The 26,069-nt window shown below is 38.9% G+C and overlaps 1 protein-coding gene across 1 annotated transcript in view; it reads left to right on the forward strand.

The window, feature by feature from the left end:
- Positions 1 to 243: 243 nt before the first annotated feature.
- ARIH1 (ariadne RBR E3 ubiquitin protein ligase 1) overlaps positions 244 to 26,069 on the forward strand; it is a 117,941-nt gene continuing 92,115 nt past the window's right edge. The window contains exon 1 of the mRNA XM_045531485.1: positions 244 to 955. Within this exon, the coding sequence (XP_045387441.1) occupies positions 590 to 955 (366 nt within the window). The 5' untranslated portion in view covers positions 244 to 589. The remainder of the gene's footprint in view (positions 956 to 26,069) is intronic.

Raw genomic sequence — 26,069 nt, forward strand, 5'->3', positions numbered from 1 at the left:
CCACCACCTGGGCGGTCCGGGGGCCCCTCTCTCGGTGCCCAGTGGCCAGGAGACCGCAGCCTCCTCACGTAAAAGGTCTATCCGGTCCGGGCCCGGCGCACAGAGCAGCAAAGGACCCATGCAGGAAGGCAATTCCCGCGCCACTGCGTTCCCAGGCCCGGGTAGGCCAGGTCGTGGGGTCTCCCCGCACTCCACGCAGGGGCAGCGGGGCGGGGCGCGGTGACGCAAAGAGGGGTGACGCGACGACGCAACGCGACGCGGTGACGCACGCCCCTTTGTTGGCTCAGTAGCGATAGCAGCGGCCGTGGAGGTGGCGCTGGGGACTGTTTCTTCTCGGAGGCCGGAGCCGAGCAGCGTCTGACTGAGGCGGGCAGCAAGCGGCCCCCTCGCTCCCTCCCTCCCTCCTCCGCGCCCTCCCCGCCGCCACCCGTCGCCAACCGCCGCGCCCGGGGAGGAGCCGCAGCCCGCGGGGCCCGAGCCAGGCCTGCGTCCGGACATCAGCCGGAGCCGGAGCGAGAGCCGGGGCCTCGGCGTCCCCGCCCTCTCCCCGCCTCGGCCAGCGTCCGGCCGGGCCCCCGCGCGTCGCGCCATGGACTCGGACGAGGGCTACAACTACGAGTTCGACGAGGACGAGGAGTGCAGTGAAGAGGACAGCGGCGCCGAGGAGGAGGAGGACGAGGACGACGACGAGCCGGACGATGATAACCTGGATCTGGGCGAGGTGGAGCTGGTGGAACCCGGGCTGGGCGTCGGCGGGGAGCGGGACGGACTGCTATGCGGGGAGACGGGCGGTGGCGGCGGCAGCGCTCTGGGGCCCGGCGGCGGCGGCGGCGGCGGTGGCGGCGGCGGGCCGGGGCACGAGCAGGAGGAGGATTACCGCTACGAGGTGCTCACGGCCGAGCAGATTCTGCAACACATGGTGGAATGTATCCGGGAGGTCAACGAGGTCATCCAGGTGAGGGTGGCCGCCGCGCCAGCCTGACTGGGCCCGACGTGGGAGCGGATTCGGGCGGCCCGCGCGGCCCCGAGGGGCAGGCCTGGGCCTGGTGCGCAGCCCAGCCCGGAGACTCCCGGCCCTGTCTTCTCTCTGCCTCTGCTGGAGATCGAGGGTGTCGAAAGCAGACGTTTGCCGGTTTGCCGGGTGTGGGGAGGTGCGCCGGGGGCGGTGCTTCCCAGGTCCTGCTATGGCGGAGGCCTCCGGCAGCCTAAGCCTTCTCCTGCGGGCAATTTCTGCGAGTCCCTGGGCTGGGTGTCCTTCCTCTGGCCCGAGGAGCGCCTGCAGGGGCGGGGCGGAAGAGGTAGGGTGGATGGGGAAGAGGAGTCAGGAAGAATTGGGCCCCTACGAGGGTTACCCTGGCCCTCAGTCTGTCTTGAGCACTTTTGGAAGGGATTAGGTAGGGTAGGCCTAAGAGCAGCTTGGTGTACGGTTGCCCCAAGTGGGCACCAGTTAATAAAGAAATGGATCTCCTTGGCAGTCTTAAGTGCCTACTTAAAGGTGGGGGAAGGGAACTAGTTCTCGGAAGAGGTGCTGATGGGTCTTCTTTTCCAGTGGTGAGGATTTTGCTTGCATCTTTTTACGTCTTTGCTGTTTGGGACCTAACTGCTACTTTTTCCAGTCGTAGCATATGATTTGCTTGAAGCTGTTGGAATAGTTACTGCAGATTGCAGCTAAAACAACAACAAAATGCAGTGTTGTCTAATATTGGACAAGACTCTATTGTGAGTTAGAAAGCAGAGGCTTTCTGCTTCTGAACTCCTTTCTCTGATAATTTCTATTTAGTGGCCAGTAAGTTAGGCTTGGTTTAAGTTGATAAGCATATCTCATTTAACCTGTGAGTCAGATTGTACATTTTTCAGCTTTAGGAAATCAAACGTTTCCATTTGTTTGGGGAAAAAAAATTAGTTGTCCTGAAGGGCCAGGGATATAGTTAAGAATAAAAACGAAGTCTTGATTCAGTGCAACTTTTAGAAAACGCTAGTTACGTGGAAGGAAACATAGGAGCAGCAAGTTACTATTGCCTTCTTGCGTGTCAGTCTTTTTTTCCCCTTTAACATGGTTGGCTAAATATTCACTGACAAATCAGAAGTCTGTCACTGCCTACTCGTTGACTCTCCATTATTAACAGATTTTTATAGTATTGCCTAAAAAGCAACGGTTTTGAAAATGGAACCATTTAAGCACTATTTGAAGACAGTGTTTTGCATAATAGAAAAATCTGATATCTAGTGTTAATACTAAACAGTGGAAGTCTCAAACTTTAATAGAGAGAACACAGTCTAAGAAGGAAATTGAAGATTATAGAAGTATGATAGGTTTTAAAGCTTTTTCTGATCCTAAAAATATAACAGTTGAGTTCTTAGGCCACTAAATTGAGAAATTTTCTTTTTTTAAAGGGAACTTTATTAAAGAATTTGCAGTAAAACTTTTAATCTACAGCTACATAAAATCTGATGTCCTCAAACTTATTATCTACCTTACTGGAATTTTAATTAGCTTTTTAAAAAATCATGAATATTTATTATTTAACTTTTTGATTGTTTTCTTATGGTTAAATCTCATCCAGCTTTCTCAGCTCTTAGGTGTGTCTTAATCACTGAAGCCAAAAACAAGTTCTTTATGTCACTTCTGGAATAGAAATGTAGCTAATGCATATGACGTCATTCTTTATCAGTTTAGGTGAGAAAGATTAAATGCTGATGAAATGAACTAATAAGACCTACAAAAAACTAGGGATTTTTTTTAGGTGTCCTACTTTTACCTTGTTTCCATGATTTTTTAAAAAACTTTTTTCTAGTCTACTTCATTGTAAGGGTGTTCATGTAAGTATCTATACTTTGTTAAAAATTCATGTTTAGAAATAGGAGTAAAATCAAAAGGTAGGATGTATCTCAGACCATCTTTTCTCTAAATGGTGTACTTGTTAGGCCTAAACTAGGCTTTGGTTATGTTACAGGTTATTTATGTTAATAGAATTAGACTTAAAAAGTTACACAGCTAATACATGCACATTGTAAGAAAAATCTGATTAGGCAATTAAAAAAAAAAAGTCTTTCACCCAGAGAGAGAGAGAGAGATACACCAAAATATGAACTTTGGTTATCTTTCCAGACCTCTGGATAGCCAAATATTAATAACAATGGAAACATACCGTATGTTCTATTTATGCTTTCAGTAGGACAAAAGCAGGTTACAAAAACGGAGGGATTCTCTGAACAACTCTGTCCTGTCAATAAGTAACTATTTTTTAAGAGCTTATGTGATTACGGATCTAAACTGAGTTATTTAATCAGTCTTTTTATTTTCTTGTTTCTGACTTTTATATACATTATGAAAATATCCTTACGGGTCAATCCTTGTTTTCTTTCTTGGGATAATTTGAATCGTTGAGTCAAAGAATTTGTTCATTTTCAAGGCATTTGGTACATATTACCACGTTGCTTTCAGAAAGATCATACAAGTTTTCCCCACCACTTGGTATTTGATTGGCATAAGATGGTCAGTTAAAAATGTGCTCATTGAACTTTATCATGTTTATTGGGCTTGGTATTTCTTTTGTAAATTGCCCTTTGCTTTTTGCTTGTTTTTTCCCTTTTTTGGGATGTTTATAAGACCTCTTTATATTAATAGAGGTTTTAAATGTCATCTAGGTTTTTAATGTTGGTTTAATATAACAACAGGTTTTTATCAAGTTAAAAAACATTAAGTTTTGCTTAGTTTAGAGGAGCAAGCTTAGTGGTAATGCTAAACCTTTTAAATTCCCTGCTCCCCAATGCTAATTTTCAGTATGAAATCAGATGTTATTAGCGAATTTGATAATATATTTACAGGAGAAAAAGTTTGAACTGTAAAAAGGTCACCAAGTTAATTTACTCTTTCTTTGGGAATTTGATTACTTTTTCTGGGAGAGCAATTCTGGGAAACAACAGATAAATGCTGTTATTTGCAGATATCTGCAGGTTAGCTCTCATTGTCAAATAAGTCAACACTATTTTTCTTCTAGAAAACTCTTGGTTTTCTGGCTTCCTGGTTAGTTTAATTTGGTCTCTAATTTAAATTCTTTGTGGCTACCTAGCTTACCTTTTGAGCTTTTGTTTTTTTTTTTTTGAGATGGGGTTTCTCTCTGTTTTCTGGACTAGTGTGCAGTGGTGTCATCATAGGCTCACTGCAACTTCAAACTCCTGGGCTTAAGTTATCCCCTCCTCTTGCCCAAGCCTCCCCAGTAGCTGGGATTATAGGCACACACTGCCACGCCCAGCTTGTTTTTCTGTTTTTTTGTAGAGGCATGGTCTCGCTATGTTGCTTGGGCTGATCTCAAACTCCTGGCCTCAATCTGTCCTCCTACCTCGGCCTCCCAAAATGCTAGGATTGCAGGAGTGAGCCACAGCACCAGGCCCCCTTTTGAGCTTTTAAGAAAAATCAGGGATTTCCTTTAACTTAACTAGTATTGCTAATATTAAAAAGTGGTTTTCTAATGTAGCTGCCTAAATAGGTAATGTATTTAACTACATAATTCTGAGGGATGTTTAAATTTGCCATTTTGTATTTCTACAGTAGTGTTCAACAAATGTTGATTATGCTTTCTGTGTATGGCAGGCACTGTGTTAAGTAGAGGATGTGGTTCTTGCTGAAGGAGCATATAGAGGTAGGGAACATAGAGGACCTTGGACTCACTGTGTGAGATTTTTACTCACTAATTCAGTCTGAAATGGAGCCTGAGCATCTGTGTGTTTTAGCCATTTTCAGCGATAGTTCTGAGCCACTGGAATAGTGATAGTTTGTCCACAGTCACATTTTGACTTAGGCAGAGCTAGTAGAGTGAGAAGAGCAGCAGCTTTTTGGAATACAGGTTGAGTATCTCTAATCCAAAATGCTCCAAAATCCGGAATTTTTTGAGCCCTGACATGACATTTGGGTTTTCAGATTAGGGGTGCTGAACTGCTAAATTTAATGCAAATATTCCAGATCTGAAACACTTCAGGTCCCAAGCATTTTAGATAAGGGATACTCAGTCTGTACCGAATTTAGAGTTACGTTCTGGATAACAGGGACCTGGGACTGTTGGATGTGATTGCTCAGAGAGGAGGTATAAAGAGAAATGTATGGGTGTCTTACTTTTCTTAGATTTATTATGCTAAATAACCCATTTTAAAGAAAACAGAAATATGTAAGCCTTACTGAAGAAATTGGCTGTTGATTTGAAATCTTTAATTTTATTTCATCTATTTAATTTAAAGATTTAATTAAAGAACCTCTAAAGTGATGTTACAAGCATAAATTAAGGGAGGCAGTGTATTCCAGCATATTGTGTCCTGGCTGGGGAATCAGTTCTAGCCCTGGTTTTCCTCTAAGTGGCAAGATAATTAACATCTCAGAACCTTCAGTGTTTGTTTTGCTTTTAATTTGGGAGTGAAAATGGGAGTTGAACTACTAGACTTGGTCTTTTTTTTTTGCATTATGTTTCATTTGTTTAACATCCTTTTAAAAACCTCAGTTAATTGGATGTGTTCATTTTTTCCGAGGAATTGAATTCAGGTGTGCATATCAAGATCAACTTATATTGATTAACTTAATTGAGAAAGGAGGAAGAGGGAGGATATGTGTGTGTTTTGAAGCTATTGAAGTGTTTGGTACGGTTTAGATTTACTTCTCTTGAACTTTTATCTTTTCCCAGGTGATCTCCTTAAGTGTAAATTTTAAATTATATTAAGACTTGTTGAATTTCTTATGGCAATAGTCCTATGAATCAAACTCTGGGGGTGGGGTCCAGCAGTCTGTTTTAACAAGCCTTCCAAGTGATGGTGACACAAGCTAAAGTTTGCAAACTACTGATCTAGTTGAAATTTAACAGCAGTGTTTTTCTCCATGTGTTGCGTCTGTTGATAAATTACTACCGAGGTAGATTAATGAGGGAAGGTAAATTTAAGAAACTAACAAAAAGAAAATTTCCAGAACTTGGACAACACTTACTAAGCTAAGTGTAGGGTTGGAAGGGATTTGTCATCTTTGCTGCTATCCTTCAGGTAAAGTGGCTTTTACTTAGTTATTTCAAATGTGCAAATCAAACTTGTGAAATCTGACATTCTAGGTTGGAGCATTTGTTTTTCCTTCCACTCCTTCCAGATTTTTGTTCTTTAACACAAAAAGTTGTTTTGTATTAATACACTGGAAGGGATATAAAGTCTTGGATCTGTAAATGCATCTGTTCAGTAAGGTGTTCAAGGGCATATGAGAAGATTTCTTAAGGAGTTTATGATCTCTTTGAATTAAAACACTCACCTAGCACTCTGGGAGGCCGAAGAGGGTGGATCATTTGAGCTCAGGAGTTTGAGACCAGCCTGAGCAAGAGCAAGACCCTGTCTCTACTGAAAAAAAAAAAAAAAAAAAAAAAAAAAAAACCAGAAAGAAATTAGCTGGACAACTGAAAATATATATAGAAAAAATTAGCTGGGCATGGTGGTGCATGCTTGTAGTCCCAGCTGAGGTAGTAGGATTGCTTGAGCCCAAGAGTTTGAGGTTGCTGTGAGCTAGGCTGATGCCAGGGCACTCTAGCCTAGGCAACAGAGTGAGACTCTGTCTCAAAAAACAAAACCAAAACAAAAAAAAACAAAGCTATTGGGTCAGTAAGTGGTTTAACCAAGCATTAAAGTGGATAGTAATAGATATTTGTGGCTGTTGTCTGGAAGATGGATAGGATTGGATGAATAGAAAAGAGGGATAGAAAGCCATCCTAAGAAATTGAACTCGAGGTGAGAATGAGGATGGTAATGGTAAGGTCAGTTAAAGTAGAACAGAGTTTATAAATGGTGGATAATAATGTTGTAGAACCTGGGAGATTTGAAGAAAGGCAGGCAGAAGTCATCAGATTATATTCTTTTCTTTTGGGTTTGTCCTGTGTTAGCTGTATGTATTAGTTATCTTTTGACTTATGTTACCCCAAAACTTAGTGGCTTCAAAACAACAAGCATACGTCTCACAGTTTCTGAGTCATGATTCTGGGTGCAGCTTAGCTGGGTGCCTCTGGCTCAGGGTCTCCTAAAAGGCTACAACCAAGATGTCAGGTGGGTTGCAGTTCTCAAGGCTTGACTGGAGGAGGATCTCCTTTCAAGCTCACTTGTGACTGGGCAGGCCTCAGATTTTCACTGGCTCGTTTTCTGCCAGAGACCTCAGTTCCTTGCCATGTGTGCCTCTCCATAGGTGATTTACAACACAGTAGCTTGTTTTCTCCAGAGGGAGGATTCTGAGAAAGAAGTCCTCCAAGATAGAAGCCACAGTCTTCTTATAACTTTATCTCAGAAGTAACATCCCATCACTTTGCCATATTCTGTTTGTTATACGTGAGTAAATCCAGCCTACACTCAAGAGGAGGGGATTACATAAGGGTGTGAAGACCAGGATGTGGGGATCAGTGGGGGCTATCTTAGAGGCCACCTATTTCTCCTTTTTTCTCTCTGTCAAGAGGTTATGACTATCGATAATGCTTATGTATCCAGTCAGTTTATATCCTAATGGGAGGGCATAGTACTTTGCATTTTTTGTTTTGGATTAGCCATAAATTATTTACTTTTGTCTTTGTAAAGCATTATTATACCTGTAAATGATAAGCATTACTAATTACCTTTCAATAGCTACAGTTAAAATAATAGCTTGTAATCTCTTAGAATCGGCAGGAATTTGAGATTCTCCAGTTCACTGATTTTTTTTTTTTTTAAAGCCTAGCTACATAATGGAAGCACCTGAGGATTTTTTTTTTATTACACTCGTTTTAGATAATTATATGTATTAATAGATTCACATGCAGTTGCAAGAAATAATGCAGCAATCCCACATAACCTTTACTGATTTTTCTACAATGGTAACATCTTATAAAACATTATCTTGCAAAGAACATCTTCCACAGTATCACAGCCAGGATGTTGACATCAATGTTTTTAGAAACACAGGTACCCAGGCCCCACCCCAGACCAAGTAAGTGGGACTTTGGGGGTTTGGGCTAGGCATTGACATTATACAAAAGTCTTCCCTGGATTATTTTAATACACAGCCAGGGTTGAGAGCCCCTGCTCTTGTCCAGTGTCTTGCAAGAAATCCTTTCTGCAAAATTCCTGTCTCTGCTTAACTACAAGTAAATGATGGTGAGCTATTTTGTGTATTTTGTGATACAGTTCGTTCCAATGCTTGACTCTTGATTTTTTTTTTTTTCAAGATGGAAATAAAATCTACTTTCATGTTAACTTTCACTCATTGTTCGTAGGGTAGCCCCCTGGATAAAGTTTTTTGTTTTTTATGTAACTATCATTTTGGAAGCTTGAAGGAAAAACTTTTTTTAAGCGAAGTCAATCTATCCCTTCCTTTCTTCAGTTATTCCTTTTATGATAATGCGTGTTACCTACTTCTCTATTTTCCAGCTGGCCAGTTTTTATTGTATTAATAAGCGTAGTATCATAGGCCATAACTTTGCTAAGTCCTTGAGAGCATATATACAGCTCATCCTTTGATATTGACTTTTTTAAATAGCTAAATGTAACTTTTTAAATAGCTTAATCATTCCCATTAAATTATAGGATAAATAGAAGAATGAGAATTTATTTAGGCTGACATTTGATAATCATTACTTATTGGACAAGAGAATGAACAGGCTTCTTTTAACCTTACATGACTAGATTCTTTGGGGCCCATGAAGAAAGTAGTAGCAGTCGTTACATTATTTTCAATGTTTTAAAAAGCCTAATTTTGTTTTTTTTTAAACTGCCAGGCCACTTTATTATAGAGTCAGTACATTTCTACAATCATATGATTAAAATTTCATCCTAGGGCCGGGCGCGGTGGCTCACGCCTGTAATCCTAGCACTCTGGGAGGCCGAGACGAGTGGATCGCTTGAAGTCAGGAGTTCGAGACCAGCCTGAGCAAGAGCGAGACCCCGTCTCTACCAAAAATAGAAAGAAATGATTTGGACAGCTAAAAATCTATATAGAAAAAATTAGCCGGGCATGGTGGCGCATGCCTGTAGTCCCAGCTACTCGGGAGGCTGAGGCAGTAGGATCGCTTAAGCCCAGGAGTTTGAGGTTGCTGTGAGGTAGGCTGACGCCACGGCACTCACTCTAGCCCGGGCAACAGAGTGAGACTCTGTCTCAAAAAAAAAAAAAAAATTTTTTTCATCCTAAATTTTTGCTTTTTTTCTAAATTTTAATTCACCTAGTGGTGGGTGATCATCTGGCTTGATCTTGAGTATAGTAGTTCCCCCCATATCTGCAGTGTCACTTTCTGAGGTTTTGCTTAGCTGAGATTAGCTGTGGTCTGAAAATATTAAATGGAAAATTCCAGAAATAAAAGATTTACAAGTTTTAAATTGCATGCCATTCTGAGCAGCATGATGAAATCTTTCACTTTCCTGCCTGGGAATCATTCCTTCGTCCAGCATATCCAAGCTGTATAAGCTACCCACCAACTACCCACTTTTGTTAGTCATTTAGCTGTCTTAGTTCTCAGATTGAAGAAACATAGTAGCACATAGAGTTTGGTACTGTCTGAGGTTGCAGGCATCCCCTGGGGTCTTGGAACATATCCCCTGAGGATAAGGGGGAGACTACTGTAATGTCTGATTTGATTTATCTTGTTGTATAGTAGGTGCCCAATTAGTATTAGAGTTAAGTTGATTGGATAGTATGATATCTCTGGAAGGCAGCTTAAAAAGTTCTGATTGAGCTAGCATCTGCTCTGGCAATTCAACTTTTCAGAGTCCTGCTTTTTTTAATTTTTAGAAATGAGAATTCTATTATTAAGGCCAAAAGGTTATGAGGTTTTAAAGGAGAAAGGCCAAATACTGTTCTGGGAGAGAGAGCCCCATATAATTTTTTTTTTTTTCTCTTATAAGCATTGTTCAGTAGTATTTTTCTTTGCTTTTTTTCTATTAATATGTTCCATTTAAAAGAAGTATCAGAAGTGACCTGACAATACATTTTGGCAAAAAGCATACCAGATAATGAAGTATTAGGTTACATTTCCTTATTACTGAGACATTTATTTCGACGATGCTAAGAATAGCTACAATCCTAGACACTTCTCCCAAGACTTGCTTTGGCATCTCCTTTGAAACTGTCATACTTCTAACTCAAATATTAACTGACTCCAGTTACTTGGTAATATGTCCTCTCTCTTAATCACAATTGTACAATTTTTTAGAGATTAAGTATAGAGACTTGGGAAGTATTTTCTGATTCTTAGCAAGTATTTATTGGTAAAAGCCTCTTATGTGGACATTTATCTTAGAATTTGTGACATTTTAGAAATTTCTCTGAAAATCATTTGAAACCCAAATATAATACCTCTCTCCTTGGGGCTCTTTTTCCTTTGATTGATTTCTCCTTTAACCATTCTTGGAATTTAAGAGGCACTCTCGATTCTTTCTTTTTCCACATCTAGTTAGGCCTGGTCAAGTTACCTCTGAAATTTGTTTCATGTTATTGCTAGCCTTTTTACTAACTAATCCTAGTCTAGGATCTCTTTTTATTTTACCTCCTTGTCTCTAGGCTTCTAATCTGTCATACCAAACAGAAATAGTCATTCTCCTGCTAAAAAGAAATTTCCTATCACAAGTCTAGTCCAGACTCCTTACTGTGGCATTCATGGCTTCCCTGTCTTAATGTCAGCTAATTTTTTTTGGTCTTCTGCTATTCCTCATCCCTTACCGTCTCCAGTTGCACTACTTGTAATTTCTTAATGTATAACACATTTGTGTTTTCCATACTTTTGTTCCTACTGGTCCCTTTTCTTATGCTACCCTTGCTCTTAACTGCCTGATGTATTCCTATTCAGAACCTGCTCAAATATTTCCTCATTTCTTACCAGGTCCTTTTCATCTGCCTTTTCAATGCTTATCTATGTTTGCATAGTACTTGATATGGGTATTTGGTGTAGCCTACAAGAGGTAGCTGGCTAGATAGATATCTATCTATCAAGGTAGCTAGATATGATAGTTTTGAGGGTGAGAGCTGAAACTCCATGTTTGTGTCCATAGAATACAGCATACTAACAGAGTCTCTGACGCTAGAACCTCAGTAAATACTTGTTGGAGTTTGCCCTTGTCTGGTAAATGCTGCCTTGGTTTCCTTATCTGTGAACCAGAGGGATCCAGACAAGATTTTCTTCTGGCACTGAGAAATTATTTTGTGGTTTCTAGATAACACCAAATTGATAGTGTAAGAAGATGGCAAGAAAGAATGTTTAAATTCTAGGAGGATGAGCTTTTTAAGGTCCCTGAATATATAGCAGCCCTTTTGGATAAAACCGTTATTTGCATGTAGTTTTCCTGGCACTTTATGTGAACTGACACGGTGATGTTAAAAACAATGGAATCACTTTAATACAGTAGGTTGTTTTTTTTTTTTTAATTTTTTTGAGGCAGAGTCCCACTCTGTCACCCTGGCTAGAGTGCCGTGGCGTCAGCCTAGCTCACAGCAATCCTTCTGCCTCAGCCTCCCAAGTAGCTGGGACTACAGGCATGCGCCACCATGCCCGGCTAATTTTTTCTGTATATTTTTGGTTGTCCAGCTAATTTCTTTCTATTTTTTAGTAGAGACGGGGGTCTTGCTCTTGCTTAGGCTGGCCTCCCAGAGTGCTAGGATTATAGGCGTGAGCCACTGCGCCCAGCCTAGTAGTTCTTAAAGTATGGTCCATAAGAGCAAAACATTTGATAATAATGCTGAGACATTATTTGCCTTTTAAAATGTGCTGACATTTATACTGATGGTGCAGAGCAATGGGTAGGTAAAACCACAGGCACCTTAGCACAAATCAAATCAGTGTCACCGAGCTATACTAGTGGTCATTGTATTCTTCACTGCTGTTCACTCATAGTAAAAAATATTAGTTTCACTTACTGTCCTAAATGAAGCAGTAAAAATTATTAGTTTTATTATATCTTATCCATTAAGTACACATCTTAATTGCTTGTGTGACAAAATGTAAGGTATGCATAAAGCCCTTTTTGCGTACTGAAGTATGGTGGTTATGTAAAAAAAACATTTTTGTGTATTTTTGACTTGTGAGCTAAATGTTCTTGGAACACCATTTTTACTTGAATGAGTGACAAACTACGGTTGTTTAGACATATAGACAAACATACAGTATTTCTTCAAATGAATGAAGTACACCTGCCATTGCAAGGAAAATGACTGGCAGTATTTTGTTTGGTTTTTTTAAAACAGGGTCTCGCTCTGTCACCTGGGCTACAGTGCAGTGGCATCATCATAGCTCACTGCTCCTGGGCTCAAGTGATCCTCCTGCCTCAGCCTTCCTAGTAACTGGGACTATAGGCACATGCCGCCATACCTGGCTGATTTTTCTATTAATATTTTTTGTAGAGATGGGATCTCATGCTGTTGCTCAGGCTTATTTTGAACTCCTAGCCTTAAGCAATACTCCCAGCCTCCTAAAGTTTATAGGCGTGAGATTGTATTACAGGTGTGAGCCACCATACCCAGCTACGCTGGCAATATTTGTTGCCAATGACAAAATTTGAGTTTTCAAGTGAAAATTAGAATTTTGGAAACTTTATCTGCCATTGTGAGACTGACAGTTTCCTAGTACTTAAAAACTTTTCTGATGAAATACTGTATAGTGAAATGTATCATTTGGAAGATCTGCATAACATCATGGACCAATTATTTCCAAATGACCAATGCATGATGTTTTACTGTCACGCATTGGTAAAAGATCTGTGTAAAGTAGAAGATAAACCATTGGGTTTTCATATAACAAGAATATGAAAAGTCCTTTGATATGGTTTCAGATTCCATGTTGCACCTAACCTTTAAGAAACTACCACTTTTTGAGTTTTGGTATAGTGTCAAAGAATATCCACAATTATCTGAAAAAGCTATGAAAGTACTCCTCCCTTTTTCAACTGTATAACTTTGTAAGGCTACATTTTCCTTATATTCTTCAAACAAAACAACATATCCAGGGGATTGAATGCAGAGTCAAATATGAGAATCCAGCTTTTTTCTATTAAGCCAGATTTTGAAGACTTACAAACATGTAAAAATAGTGTATTTTTCTCACTTTTTGTTTTAGAACATATAATTATTTTTCATAAACATTTTATTTGTAATAACATAATGGGACTTATTTTCAGTGAATTAAATATTTTAAAAACTTCTCAGTTTTAGTATCAATCATGATAAAGATTGGTAGTTGTAACTCACATAAACAAAACTCTTTGGCATCCTCAGTATTTTTTTAAAATGAAAAGGGTTTCTGAGACCAAACAGGTTGAGAACTGATGCTCTTGTATTCTGAAATAATTCTTTTTTTTTTTAATTTCAGAATATTATGGAGGTATAAACACTTTGGCCAAATAAATCTGAAATAAATCTTAATCATTAGGAAACATGATGTAGGCTTACAAACAGGAGCTAGGGCTGCATGAGCTTAGTATAAATTATCAGTGGGTTATAAATTAAAAATTAAGAAGAGGTGTGTACTGATCAGAAACATTCATATGTAAGTTATATTAGATACTGTGGAGGGTATTAATTAACAAATATTAGACCCTGTACTTAAGAAATAAAATCTAGAAACTGTGACTCTTAAGATGTGACTATTTACCCATGGAAGAACTTTAAAATAAAATGTGACTAGTTGGGGAAAGGTGGTTGGGAAGGGGATGAGATGCTTTTGGTTGTTGTTATTTTTTTTTTAATTTTTAATTTAAATCAGGCAACACCTCATTCTATGCTATAGCATGCGGTGTTCCCTGTTGTTATTTTAAATGAGTGCTTTTGAGATTTTTTAACTTTGTTCTTGAAAGACTGATTAAAAAAATATGTCTAGTCATGGTTTTCTTTGTGTTTATCCTCTCGGGTCTTCAAATCCTTTTGACTTTCTGGGTGTGATGTCTTTTTATCAGTTTTGGAATTTCTAGTTCTGTCTCATTATCTTCTTTCCTTCTGATACTCTGGTTACACATATTTTAGAGCTTTTTGTTATGTTCCATATGTGTCTGGTGCTCTTTTATGTATCTCCCATCCTGTATTCCTGTTTTCTCTGTCTTCAGTTTGGATAATTTCTATTGACTTACTTTCCACATTTCTAAATCTGTCTTTTCTTGTGTGTATCTGCTACTAAGCACATCTTAATTAATTTTTAATTTCAGATATTGTATTTTCCAATTCTATAATTTCCATTTGATTCTTTTTTATAGATTATAATTTTCTGGTGATCTTTTCATGTATTTTCCACCTTTTGCTTGATTTTCTCCAGCATATTAATCATTTAGTTAATCTTTTTTTTTTGTTTTTGAGACAGAGTCTCGCTCTGTTGCCCAGGCTAGAGTGCCGTGGCATCGGCCTAGTTCACAGCAACCTCAAACTCCTGGGCTCAAGTGATCCTCCTGCCTCAGCCTCCTATTTAGTTAGTCTTGAAGTTATGTCAGCAGACTACATTGTCTGAATCATCTGAGAGTTTCCTCATATTATCTTTTCTCTCTCTCTCTCTTGGATTTTGGTCATGTGTTCCTGTCATTTGACAGACTTTTGATTGCATGGGTATATTATGTATAAAACATGTTAGAGATTCTAGAGGATGGTAGATTCCTTCATAGAGGGTTTTTATTCTTCCTTATGCTTGACTGTTAGAGCCCTAAATCCAATAAGAATGAGTTGTAGACCTGTTCAATCTCTTTGTGATCTGATCCTGGTCTTTTAGAGTCTTCAGCTAACAACTTGCTGTATTCTCAGCAGTCCCTCCCCAGGGGTTCCATTCTTTAATCATTGTCTCCCTAGAGCACTAGAAAGTATTAGTCTGTTTCAGAGGCTTTACCTTTAGATTTTTAGTCTCTGGCCTTGTGCAATATCAGCTCAGCAAATATCCTGAGGAGAAGATGGACCTTTCCTTGAGATACCCACTCAAGTCTCAGTAAATAAGTTCACCTGGTTGATCTGTGTGTTATTATGGTTTTCTATTGCTAAAGTAATAAGTTACCACAAATTTAGTGGCTTAAAACAACACAAATTCATTATCTTAGAGTCAGAAGTCTGAAATGGATCTCACTGGGTTAAAATCAAGGTGTGGGCATCCTGTGTTCCTTCTGGAGGCTCTAGGGGAGAATCCATTTCCTTGCCTTTTTCACTTCTAGATGCCACCTGCATTCCTTCGCTTGTGGTTCTTTCCTCCATCTTTAAAGCCAGCAACATAGCATCTTGAAATCTCTCTGACTCTGACCTCCACCTTTGCTGCCTCCTTCTACTTTAAAGGACTGACATGGATAAATAGAAAATAATCTCTTCATTACAAGGTTAGCTGATTATCAACCTTCATTCCATCTGTGACATTGATACTCCCTAGCCATGTAACGTAACATATTTATAGATTCTAAGTATTAGGATGTGATCATCTTGGGGAGAGGGCACCTACCGCACTCTGTCTCCCAGCAACGCCCCTCTGGTAGATTATCAAGCTGCTTGCTCCCAGAACTGGCAAATAAATACCTCCAGGGTAAAGGCCACTACAGGTGCTCCTTCAGTTCTTCTTACCCCAGCAGTTCTCTGTTGCCTTCAAACAGATGATTTCTGGGCATTATCTGGCTTTTTTAGCTCTTGGTGGAAATGCTGGTTTTGCCTCTTAGCTACTTTATCCTACTGGGAAGGGGAACAATAAATATTTTTAAAATAAATTAATACCCTTAGTCTATGGGATGTATCTTAGGGTTTTGGAGGTATGCATTCCATGGGAACAGGCAACCACTTTGTAGACTGTGGAATGTACTTTTGAACTTGGATTATAGCTAAAAAATATGGTGCTTTTTTTTTTTTTTTTTTTTTTTAAAGAGATGAGGTGTTGCCATATCTCCCGGGCTGGTCATAAACTCATGGCCTCAAGCAATCTTCCTGTCTAAGCCTCCTGAGTAGAGGCAACTACAGGTACAAGCCACTGTGCCTGGCTAATTTTTTTCTGTTTTTTATAGTTGAGGTCTTGCTGTGTTACCCAGGCTGGTCTCAAACTCCTGGCCTCAAGTAATCCTCCTGCCTCAGCCTCCCAAGTAGCTGGGACCACAGGCATTAGCCACTGTGCCTGGCTGGAAGTATGCCCTGGTAAAGATTGAAGTAAGAATTCTGTCTGGGAATCAGGAAAATAACAGAATGGAGGGGGAAATGATCATTTTTTCTCAATTTTATATAAGCAGGGACACACAGATGAAAGTGGTAATGATAGCTTGTGTTTATGGGATGTATTATCACAAATAGATGTTTTCATGTGTATTGATTTTTTACAAAATCCCAGGGTAATAGTTAGCATTATCTGTATTATACAAATGAGTAGATTGAAGTCAGAGAAGCTGAGAAATGGGTTTCACAAAGAAGCTCAACTTTTCTCTGTTGTAAGCTGATGGAGGTAATTGAAACCAGGTCTCTTTGACTTTAAAGTACAAGTTCTCTCTGCTCTACTAGACTTTTTTCACATTTTAGTTAGACTTTGTGACTATGCCAAATTCTTGTACTTAAGTTTTCTTTGTATTTGTATATTGAAAACTTGATAATACTAAAATGATCTTTCATTGTAGCTAATTGACTGATTTTAGCTGAGTCATTTTATTACTTATCTATTGCTGTGTAAGAATTACCCCAAAATGAGTGGCTTAAAACAACAAACATTTATTATCTCATAGTTTCGAGTGGGTTAGTTGGGTGATTCTGGCTCACGGTCTCTGATGAGGTCATAGTCATCCTGTCAGCTGGGGCTACGTTTATCTGAAGGCTTGACTTGGGCTGAAGCAATTGCTGCTTTTAACGTGATTCACACTCTGGGTATTGGTAGGAGGCCACGGTTCTCTCATCATATGGGCCTCTTCATAGGGTTATGTGAGTGTCCTCTGTAAATGACAGCTGGCTTTCTCTAGAGTATGTCATGGAAGAGAGCAAGACAGATGCTTATGACCTAGGCTTGGAAGTCATAACTTTGTCTTGGATACACAGGTCAGCTCTATTCACTGTGGGAAAGGACTACACTATATACCAGGAGGCAGGGATCATTTGGGGCCATCTTGGAGGCTGGCTACCACAGGTATTGTGTAGAAAGGAAGGATAAGATACAGAGGGATATGGCTTTAAGGTTAGATTTTAGTTGCAGGATTATGATATTAAAAAAAATTGAGTATACTTAATAAGTAGTAGAAAGTAAACTTGAAAGCCTTCTAAACTGAGTGTAGGTCAGCCCTCTTTTGCAAAATAAAGTAGGTTTATCAAAATCAATATTAAAAAGCTTCTATATGTGGTACAAATGTTTGTAAAGCTCTTAAGTATATAACAATCACTGTTTAATTCACAGTTCATACAATTTCATAAAATCTTTTTTTTTTTTCTTTTTAAGATACAGGGCTTTGCTGTATTACCCAGGCTGGAGTGCAGTGGCATGATCACAGCTCACTGTAACCTTGAACTCCTGGGCTCAAATGATCCTCCCATCTCAGCCTCGAGTATCTCTGGGAGTACAAGTGTGAGCCACCAGCCTCATAAAACTCCTGCAATCTAGGACTAGAGTCTCATCCCATCTATATTACTGTGTGACCTCAGGCTAAATCAATCTCTAGGATGAATCTGCTCTTGCAGAGGTTTGGACTTGATGTTTTCCAGTTGTAAAATTCAGGTACTGACAAAGGATAATGAGTGTGACTGCTTCAAGATAGGAAGTTAAGAGACCAAAGCTTCCTTTCTGTCTTATCAAATGTCACTGTCTATCTTGATCTTGGTCCTCTTGCATTTTACTATCCTTGGAACAGCCATACATCTTCCCAGCACCATGTTTTGCCAGATCTGTTCTCAACCTTTACATTCCTATTCTTCCCTCAGTATGTGTGGTTGGCAGGAGGTATACAAAGATAAGCGGAGAATATTCCCTTTCTTTCTAGGGTTCATAGTTTAGGAAGGGTAGACTGACCTGTAAATAACTACTTGACAGTAAAGGCGATAACTCAGAACTTACCATGCCTCCCTTTATCCATGTGTAGACTGATCTCTTCCTGTTTCTGGATTTGCCCTAGCCTGGCTTCCACAGTTGAGAATTTCAGTGTACTGCAGTTATCCTGAAATTCCTCACCCTACCAGTTTGTCTTTTGAAATGTTATTTTCACAAGATATTAACCCTGGTGTGTGGTTCACTTTTGTTGTATGTTGACTCCTCTTTGCGTCTGGATTAAGGAAAGTCTTGCCTTCCAAAGCGATCAGTTAGTTTTTAGGAAAAAAGTAAAATATTGTCCTTTGTGTATAAGTGGAGTCTGTTAGAAGCTACTGGAAACTATTAGAAGGCTTCCTTTGGAAGACATCGGAAAAAAACATGAAAAGGGTGATATTTTTGGAAAATGGGGCCTTTGCAGCCTGTGAGTATAGTATGTAGAGTCACCACAGATTTTTCAGGTAATGGTGAAATGTCTCCTTTTCTTACAGGTTAGTTGTCTCACTCAGTTTATGACAGTGTCAGAAATGTTCATATTTGGTCTAAATCTATGGCCCAAGGAGGTATATCAAATCTTTACCATTCATGATAAATAGAGGTGGGAGTGTGTGTGGGGAGGAATAGGAAATGGTACTACTTCATGATCATTCCTGGCATAGTGTAATAATGATATTCCCTGTGAAGATTTTCTCTATACCTTTGTAAGGTTTTTCCTTGCTTCAAATGGCTTCCCCCCCCCAATAAACTCATTCATACTTCAAGATCCACTTTAAACGTTGTTTCTTTGAATCCTTCCCTGTGAGTGGGTCTCAGAATTTTGTATACACTTTTATTTTTTAAAAGTTATATATTATTATTTATTCTCCCACTAGATAGACTCTGAAATCCTTAACAGTAGGACTAATGTATTGTTTTGGTATTCCCATTCACCTACACAGTGTCTGGAACATAGCTGATACACATTGAAAAGTCAAATATGAATGAATTTTCTTATTGATTTTATAATTGATAAAAATAAGTCCCATTAATATCCCCGTTTTTTTCTTTTCTGAATTGTTCCCATTTCTCTTCTGCTGACTTCTTGGAATTAACTCTTCTCATTTTCTAACATGCTGTTTTTGCTTTTAACCAGTTGCCTTATGGAGTTTTAGTTGTCACAACTATTCTGTGAAATGGATGATATTTTTATTGTTTTATGGGTAAGGAATTGAGGCTTAGAGGAGTTAGGTAACCTGCCCAAATTTTCATAGCTGGGGTTGAAACTCAGTATTTTATATCATTAAGTATTATTTATTTATTTTTTTCTGGGAGACAGAGTCTCGCTTTGTTGCCCGGGCTAGAGTAAGTGCCGTGGCATCAGCCTAGCTCACAGCAACCTCAAACTCCTGGGCTTAAGCAATCCTACTGCCTTAGCCTCCCAAGTAGCTGTGACTACAGACATGCGCCACCATGCCCAGCTAATTTTTTCTCTATATATTTTTAGTTGGCCAGATAATTTCTTTCTACTTTTAGTAGAGATGGGGGTCTTGCTCTTGCTCAGGCTGGTCTCGAACTCCTGACCTCGAGCGATCCACCTGCCTCGGCCTCCCAGAGTGCTAGGATTACAGGCGTGAGCCACTGCGCCTGGTCCCGTTAAGTATTTTATGTCATTAAATATACACAAATGTGTATGAATGTTATTGTCTGTGTGCTAGGTATTTTCTGCCTCTTCAGAACTACCTTACCTTTCTCCATTCTGCTCTATGCCCCAGAAGACTGACTCATGCAAACTGAATTGGGCTCTGACTTGTGACTTCTTTCTATGGCCTGTGAATCCAGGTAAATAATAAAGAATAGAATAGAGTCAGAAGTCTACTGCACACCGCATTTAAGACTTCACTGTTTAGGTATGTACCATCCTCAAGAAAATTTCAAGCCAAATTGCTATTATAACATGTACCATTTTCTAGTCTACTATAAGCATTTAAAAACAGAAAGTTTAATGTAAAATAATCCTGTTACAACAGGATGCATATATATTATGTGAAGTGTATTCATCATTTATGTGTGAAGTTACAAACTTAGACCAGTGATCCACAACGCCCAGCATTCTCCTTCGGACAGAAGCATCAAGAGATTCTGGGCCGGGGATGGTGGCTCATGCCTGTAATCCTAGCACTCTGGAAGGCCGAGGCAGGTGGATCGCTTGAGGTCAGGAGTTCGAGACCAGCCTGAGCAAGAATGAGACCCTGTCTCCACTAAAAAAAAATATAGAAAGAAATTAGCTGGACAACTAAAACTATATATATAAAAAATTAGCCGGGCGTGGTGGTGCATGCCTGTAGTCCCAGCTACTCGGGAGGCTGAGGCAGGAGGATCACTTGAGCCTGGGGGTTTGAGGTTGCTGTGAGCTAGGCTGACGCCACGGCACTCTAGCCCAGGCAACAGAGTGAGACTCTGTCTCAAAAAGAAGAAAGATTCTGGAAGAACAGCATTGTGATGTTGTGGATGTGCTAGATCAGCAGTCCCCAACCCTTTTGGCACCAGGGATTGGTTTCATGAAGAAAATTTTTCCACGAACCCAGGTTGGGGTAGGGGTGGGTTGTGGAGCTCAGGCGGTCATGGTGCAGTCCACCTGGGGGTTGGGGACTGCAGCACTAGATAACAGATGCTTGTTTTGAGGGGAGAGTAGTTGAGTTTATTTTACTCAATAGTGAGAAAATAGTTCTTTAGTGAAGTTCTCAGATGAGCTTATTACGGATACCATTCCACCTCAAATGTTAGAAAATGTGTTTACTTTTTAACCTGCTGTTCATCACTTCAGCTCTTATAAAGGGGGAAACTTACGGAGTGTGCCTCAGATTACTTATCATTTAATATGGGAATAATATTTCTTTAGAAAGAAAGTATGTACATAATTTTACTCATCAGTTTGTTACTGAATTTTTAAATGTAATGATTCCATTTCATTGGCCCTAAAAATTTTGTATTTTTTATAATCAGCTCATTGCATTAATATAGTTATAGCTGGGTCCTCCAGATATGTGATAATGCCTGAAGCTTGATATATAATGTTGCATTCTAAACGTACTGTAAAACCAAAGTGGTGGAAATAGGACTTTAAAGTTCACAAAAATATTCACCCTTTGGAATGAAAGTATGATTATACTTATAAATATTAAGCAATAGCTGCTGAAGTAAGCTTGCCTAATCTTTGATTCATACGAGAGTCAACATAATTTTGGATTCACATAAAGTCAGATTAACAAGATTGGAAGGGATCTTTAAAGGTTATCTTAGCCAACCACTTACTAAGTACTACCACCCTGTTGAGTAGTCCCTGAGCCTATTCTTAAACCTATTCTGTGACTGAACCTTCGCAGCCACTTCTAGAAGTGAGCACATTTCATACTTGAACAGCTCTGATTTAGAGTTCTTCCATATACTGATATTTCTTTCCCTGTAGCTTTTTACCTGAACCTACCCGGTTCTAACCCTTCATGATAGTCTTTCATAATTTTAAAGACTTATTTAACATATTGGAAACCTACCAATTTGTTAACCTATATCCAAAGTAACAGTTTTTTTTTTGAGCAGAATCCGTAAAGTAGGCTTCTGCTTTACCTCTTACGGATTGTTGATTATTCTGCACTTGTATGTTGGATTGAGACCTGTGCATGTCTGCTTAGGCAAAGTTGTATAAAGTAGAATACTACAGCAGCACATGTACAACCTGTTTAGTTAAATAATTGCCAGACAAGGCTAAGACAGATCTATTTGTTCATACCCTAATTGCAGGTTTTTGAAGTCACAAGTGAAGAAGTAACTCATCTTAATATTCCTGTATTATTAATAGTTTTGAGGTTTTGAGTTCTGTATATTTCCTCTGACTCAGCATTTATAAAAATAAAAGCAATTTAACACTAGCCAGTGTTAACTAGTTAGCTCTGAATAAAATGTTTTCTACTACCTTTTTAAAGGTTCCAGGTAAGTTTACGTGAAGAATATTGACATTGCAGTGAAGAGTTTGTGAATCATACTTTTCTTTGTTCTAATGTAACCCCAAAAAATTCAGAAATAAGTTGGGTGCTGAGGCAGTATGACTGAACTCTTCTTCATAACCTTAGATTTAAAAAGAGTTTTTTAAACAGACTTAGCGTGGTAAGATCAATTGTTGATAAACTCTTTTTATTCTTTTTTTTTTGAGACAGTCTTGCTCTGTTGCCTGGGCTAGAGTGCCATGGTGTCAACCTCACTCAGAGCAGCCTCAAACTCCTGGGCTCAAGCAATCCTCCTGCCTCAGCTTCCCAAGTAGCTGGGACTATAAGTGCGCGCCATGAGCCTGGCTAATTTTCTATTTTTCAGTAGAGATAGGATCTCGCTCTTGCTCAGGCTAGTCTCGAAATCCTGATCTCAAGTGATCTTCCCGCCTCAGTCTCCCAGAGTGCTAGGATTACAGGTGTGAGCCACCATGCCCGGCTGATAAATTTTTTTAGAATTTAAAAAATTTTGTTTGTGCATATATTTTCTTGGCTCAAATGAAAAAAGTACAAAGGATTTAAAAAACTAAAATATCTCTCTGCCTTAATACTTAGCTACCTGGCTCCCTTCCTTACAATATTATTACTATCTTAATACTTTTCTTTTATGTGCAGAACCTCCACCCTTCCCATAACCAAATTTTTATTCTTATAATATCCTAAATATTGTGTTATATTTATTTTATGCATTTCTGAGGTTAATGGGTCCCTAAAAATAATGCTTTGGTTTAATTGGGAATACTATGTAAGTTGAGTACTCTATTAATATTTTTATCAACTGATATTTCTTTAGCTGCTACACTGTGTTGGAGAATACAAATGCTGGACAACTGTTTAAGGAGGCATGTATAAGTACATTACACAATGATATATTTAACATTAGAAGTACAAAGTCAAAGAGGGAATATTTAATACTGTTTTCTGGGAAGGACTGTAGTGTTGGAAGCTGGGTTTTAAAAAATGAACAGTAGCTCAGTGGACAGATGGGGTTGGAGATGGCATTCCAGACAAAGGAGGACATGGAATAGAAAGAGGGTCTAGTATGTTGAATGAACAGTAAGGAACTGAATATTGCTAAAGTTATTGGGAAGTAGAGTGGTAGGAGCTCGGACTAGATAGGTAGGTAGTGTGGTCAGTTTGTGAAAGGCTTTAGTATAGTGCTATTGAAATGGATTTATCCCCTAGGGCTACATGAAACAACTTTAAACTTTCAAATTAATAGGGAATTACTGTTTAAAAGATCACTTTTTTGGCAGTACAGGGAATAAATGAAAACAGAGTAAGATTAGGAAACTGGGAGAGTAGTGAGAAGTCTGTTAGAATAATCTGGGCAAGAAATATGTAGGGAGGTTAACAAGGCTGGAATGGAGAGGAGGGGAGGCATTCAAGATCCTAGTAGGCAGTAGATTCAGTGAGAAATGGTGGATTATTAGGAAGCAAAATAATGTAATGATTAAGACTTTGGTATTATTATAGAACTAAGTTCAGTTCCAGGTTTGCATTTTACCAGCTGTGTGATTTTGCATAAGTCTTTTAATTTTAATAAATTCTGTTTCGTTTCTAAAATGAGTATTGTGTAGTTGACGCTTTAAGCAGCTTTCATTTAACTAACTTGCTGAATAGTTAGTTAATAGTTGCTCTTCATCCCTCAGTAACACAAATCTATTTGATGTCCATGGCAAGCTCTCAGCTTGTTGGCCTTCCTAGGTGAGTAAAACTAAGTGACAGAATTAACCAGTCACAGTAGGCCTCATGCTGTGTGATACCATTTATACAAAATTTCCAGAATAGGTAAATCTGTAGAGATAGAAAGTAGATAAGTGGTTGTAAGAGGCTGGGTGGGGGAAATGGGGAGTGACTGCTAATAGGTATAAGGTTTCTTTTTGGGGTGATAAAATATTCTAAAATGAATGGTTGACACAACGATGTGTCACAACTCTGAATATAATGAGAACTGCTGAATGACTTTTAGAGTTAATTTTATGGTATATGAATTATATCTAAATAAAGTTGTCATAGAAAAAATACATTGTTTTCCCCATTTGTCCGATATGTCTTTTATAATTTTCCTTCTTTTAGTCAAGGATCATGCATTGTATTTGGTTATCATGTCTCTTTACCTGCTTATGTTTTTGATGGGTTACAGTAATAATAATGAGGAATGTATAGTTAGGTCCCCTGGAAATAAAAGAGGAAACATTTTTCCTCAAATGTTCTTAAACATGTAGCATGGGTCTATTTTTATTTTAGATCCATACAAAATAAAACATTAAATTAAAATTGCTCTTATGAGAATGTAAGCTTTTGGTGAAGACAGATGAGACAAAGCCATTTGGAGTAATGTCTGATTTAAAAAAATTACTCTGTCAGAGTACAATATTTATGCTGGCTTAAACTAGAATTTTGAGACATTAGGTTTGTTTGATTTTAAAAATAGCTTTTAGGCCAGGCGCAGTGGGTCACACCTGTAATCCTACCACTTTGGGAGGCCAAGGTGGGAGGATCACTTGAAGCCAGGAGTTGGAGACCAGCCCGGGTAACATAGTAAGACCCCATCCCTACAAAAAATAAAAAAAATTAGGACATGGTAGCACACGCCTGTAGCCCCAGCTATTCAGGAGGCTAAGGCAGGAGGATCTCCTGAGCCCTGGAGTTTGAGGCTACAATGAGCTATGATCGCATCACTGCATTCCAGCCTGGGTGACAGGGAAGACCCTGTCTCTGTTCCAAAAAAATTAAAAATAAGAATTTTAAAAATTTGAAATATAGCTTTAAGAATCTTCTTAAAGCATGAATACTTATTTGAATAGATTTGAAGTTACAGGAGGACTCCGCATAGCTTTTAAAAATAATGTTGGTAGTTTTGTTTATAAATGTCTTAGTCCAGTTTGGTAATTGGCCTAAATGACACTATTATATATTGTTTTGAGCCCCCAAAGTTATCTTACCTAGATGTGGTACTTGCAGCCATTTCTATATAGAAAGATAGGAATGTAGAATGGCAAAATGCTAAAATATGAGTTTTATTCAATGATTCCAAGTATACTCTAATCACACAGACCTTAGTGTTATAGTGGAAATTTTCTACTTGTAATAATTGCCACTTTAATTTTGATGTAGACAGCCTTCTGTGGATGTGATAGTTTCTTGTGTATCAAAGAGCAGACTCTATTTGATGAATTGTGTGACATGGTTACAAAAGTGTCTGGTATGTGTATAACTTCCAGTGGTATTAACACATTAACTTCCATGTGATTTGTATTTAACTCATTCTAGTTTTGAGCCTGGGGCCTTGTGAAGCATATGTAACTCACACCTCTTTTCACCTTGGGAGCCTCGAGAACTATATTTCAAGTTGCATATAACTCATGCACAGAAAACAATAAAAAACCTCAAATTTTTCATTAAATTAGAAAGGATTATTTTGTTTTGGAAGTTTTTTTCCTATTTTTGTAATAAAACACTGGCCCCAAGGAAAAAAATTTTTTTCTGTTGCAGCAGTCAATGTGTTAAAAATAGTGATTGCTTTATTTTGTCTGTTGTGGTGGTACCATTTCTACTTGTAAGAAGGAAATAATATGTAATCAAGAATACTTTATTTGGGTATGTGTGTGGGATATTTGCAAACATCAAGTTGAGGTATTTTACGATAGACTATAGGTGGATGTGTTTTCTTCTGATTTCCCCCACCCCTTTATATACCTTGATTTTAATTTTTATCAAGTCTGTCTCTCTGGCCTTTGCCGCTGTGGCCCATTGATCTGTCCATCTGTCTGTTACAGTGCATATTGGGTACTTCCAGAAGTATGAATTCAGTGATGCAAAGGACAGGCGGGCTGCAGCAGCAAAGGTAGGACAGAATCATTCCAAAGATAAGTCATTAAAGGACCATTAAACACGCATACTCGCACATACACATACATTGGCAGCAAGTACCAGATTATTTAAGGGCACACTGTTTATCCTATAAATCTTTATGGGAAAGACTGTTCTGACATGACAAATTTGATATAAAGGGCACAGTTTTATTATTATTTTTAAACCAGAAGCCTGCTTGACACTTAGGTAACAAAGTAAATGGCATTTGCCACTATATTTAAGA

Source organism: Lemur catta, chromosome 1 (assembly GCF_020740605.2).
Source record: "Lemur catta isolate mLemCat1 chromosome 1, mLemCat1.pri, whole genome shotgun sequence".
Taxonomy (NCBI): Eukaryota; Metazoa; Chordata; class Mammalia; order Primates; family Lemuridae; genus Lemur; species Lemur catta.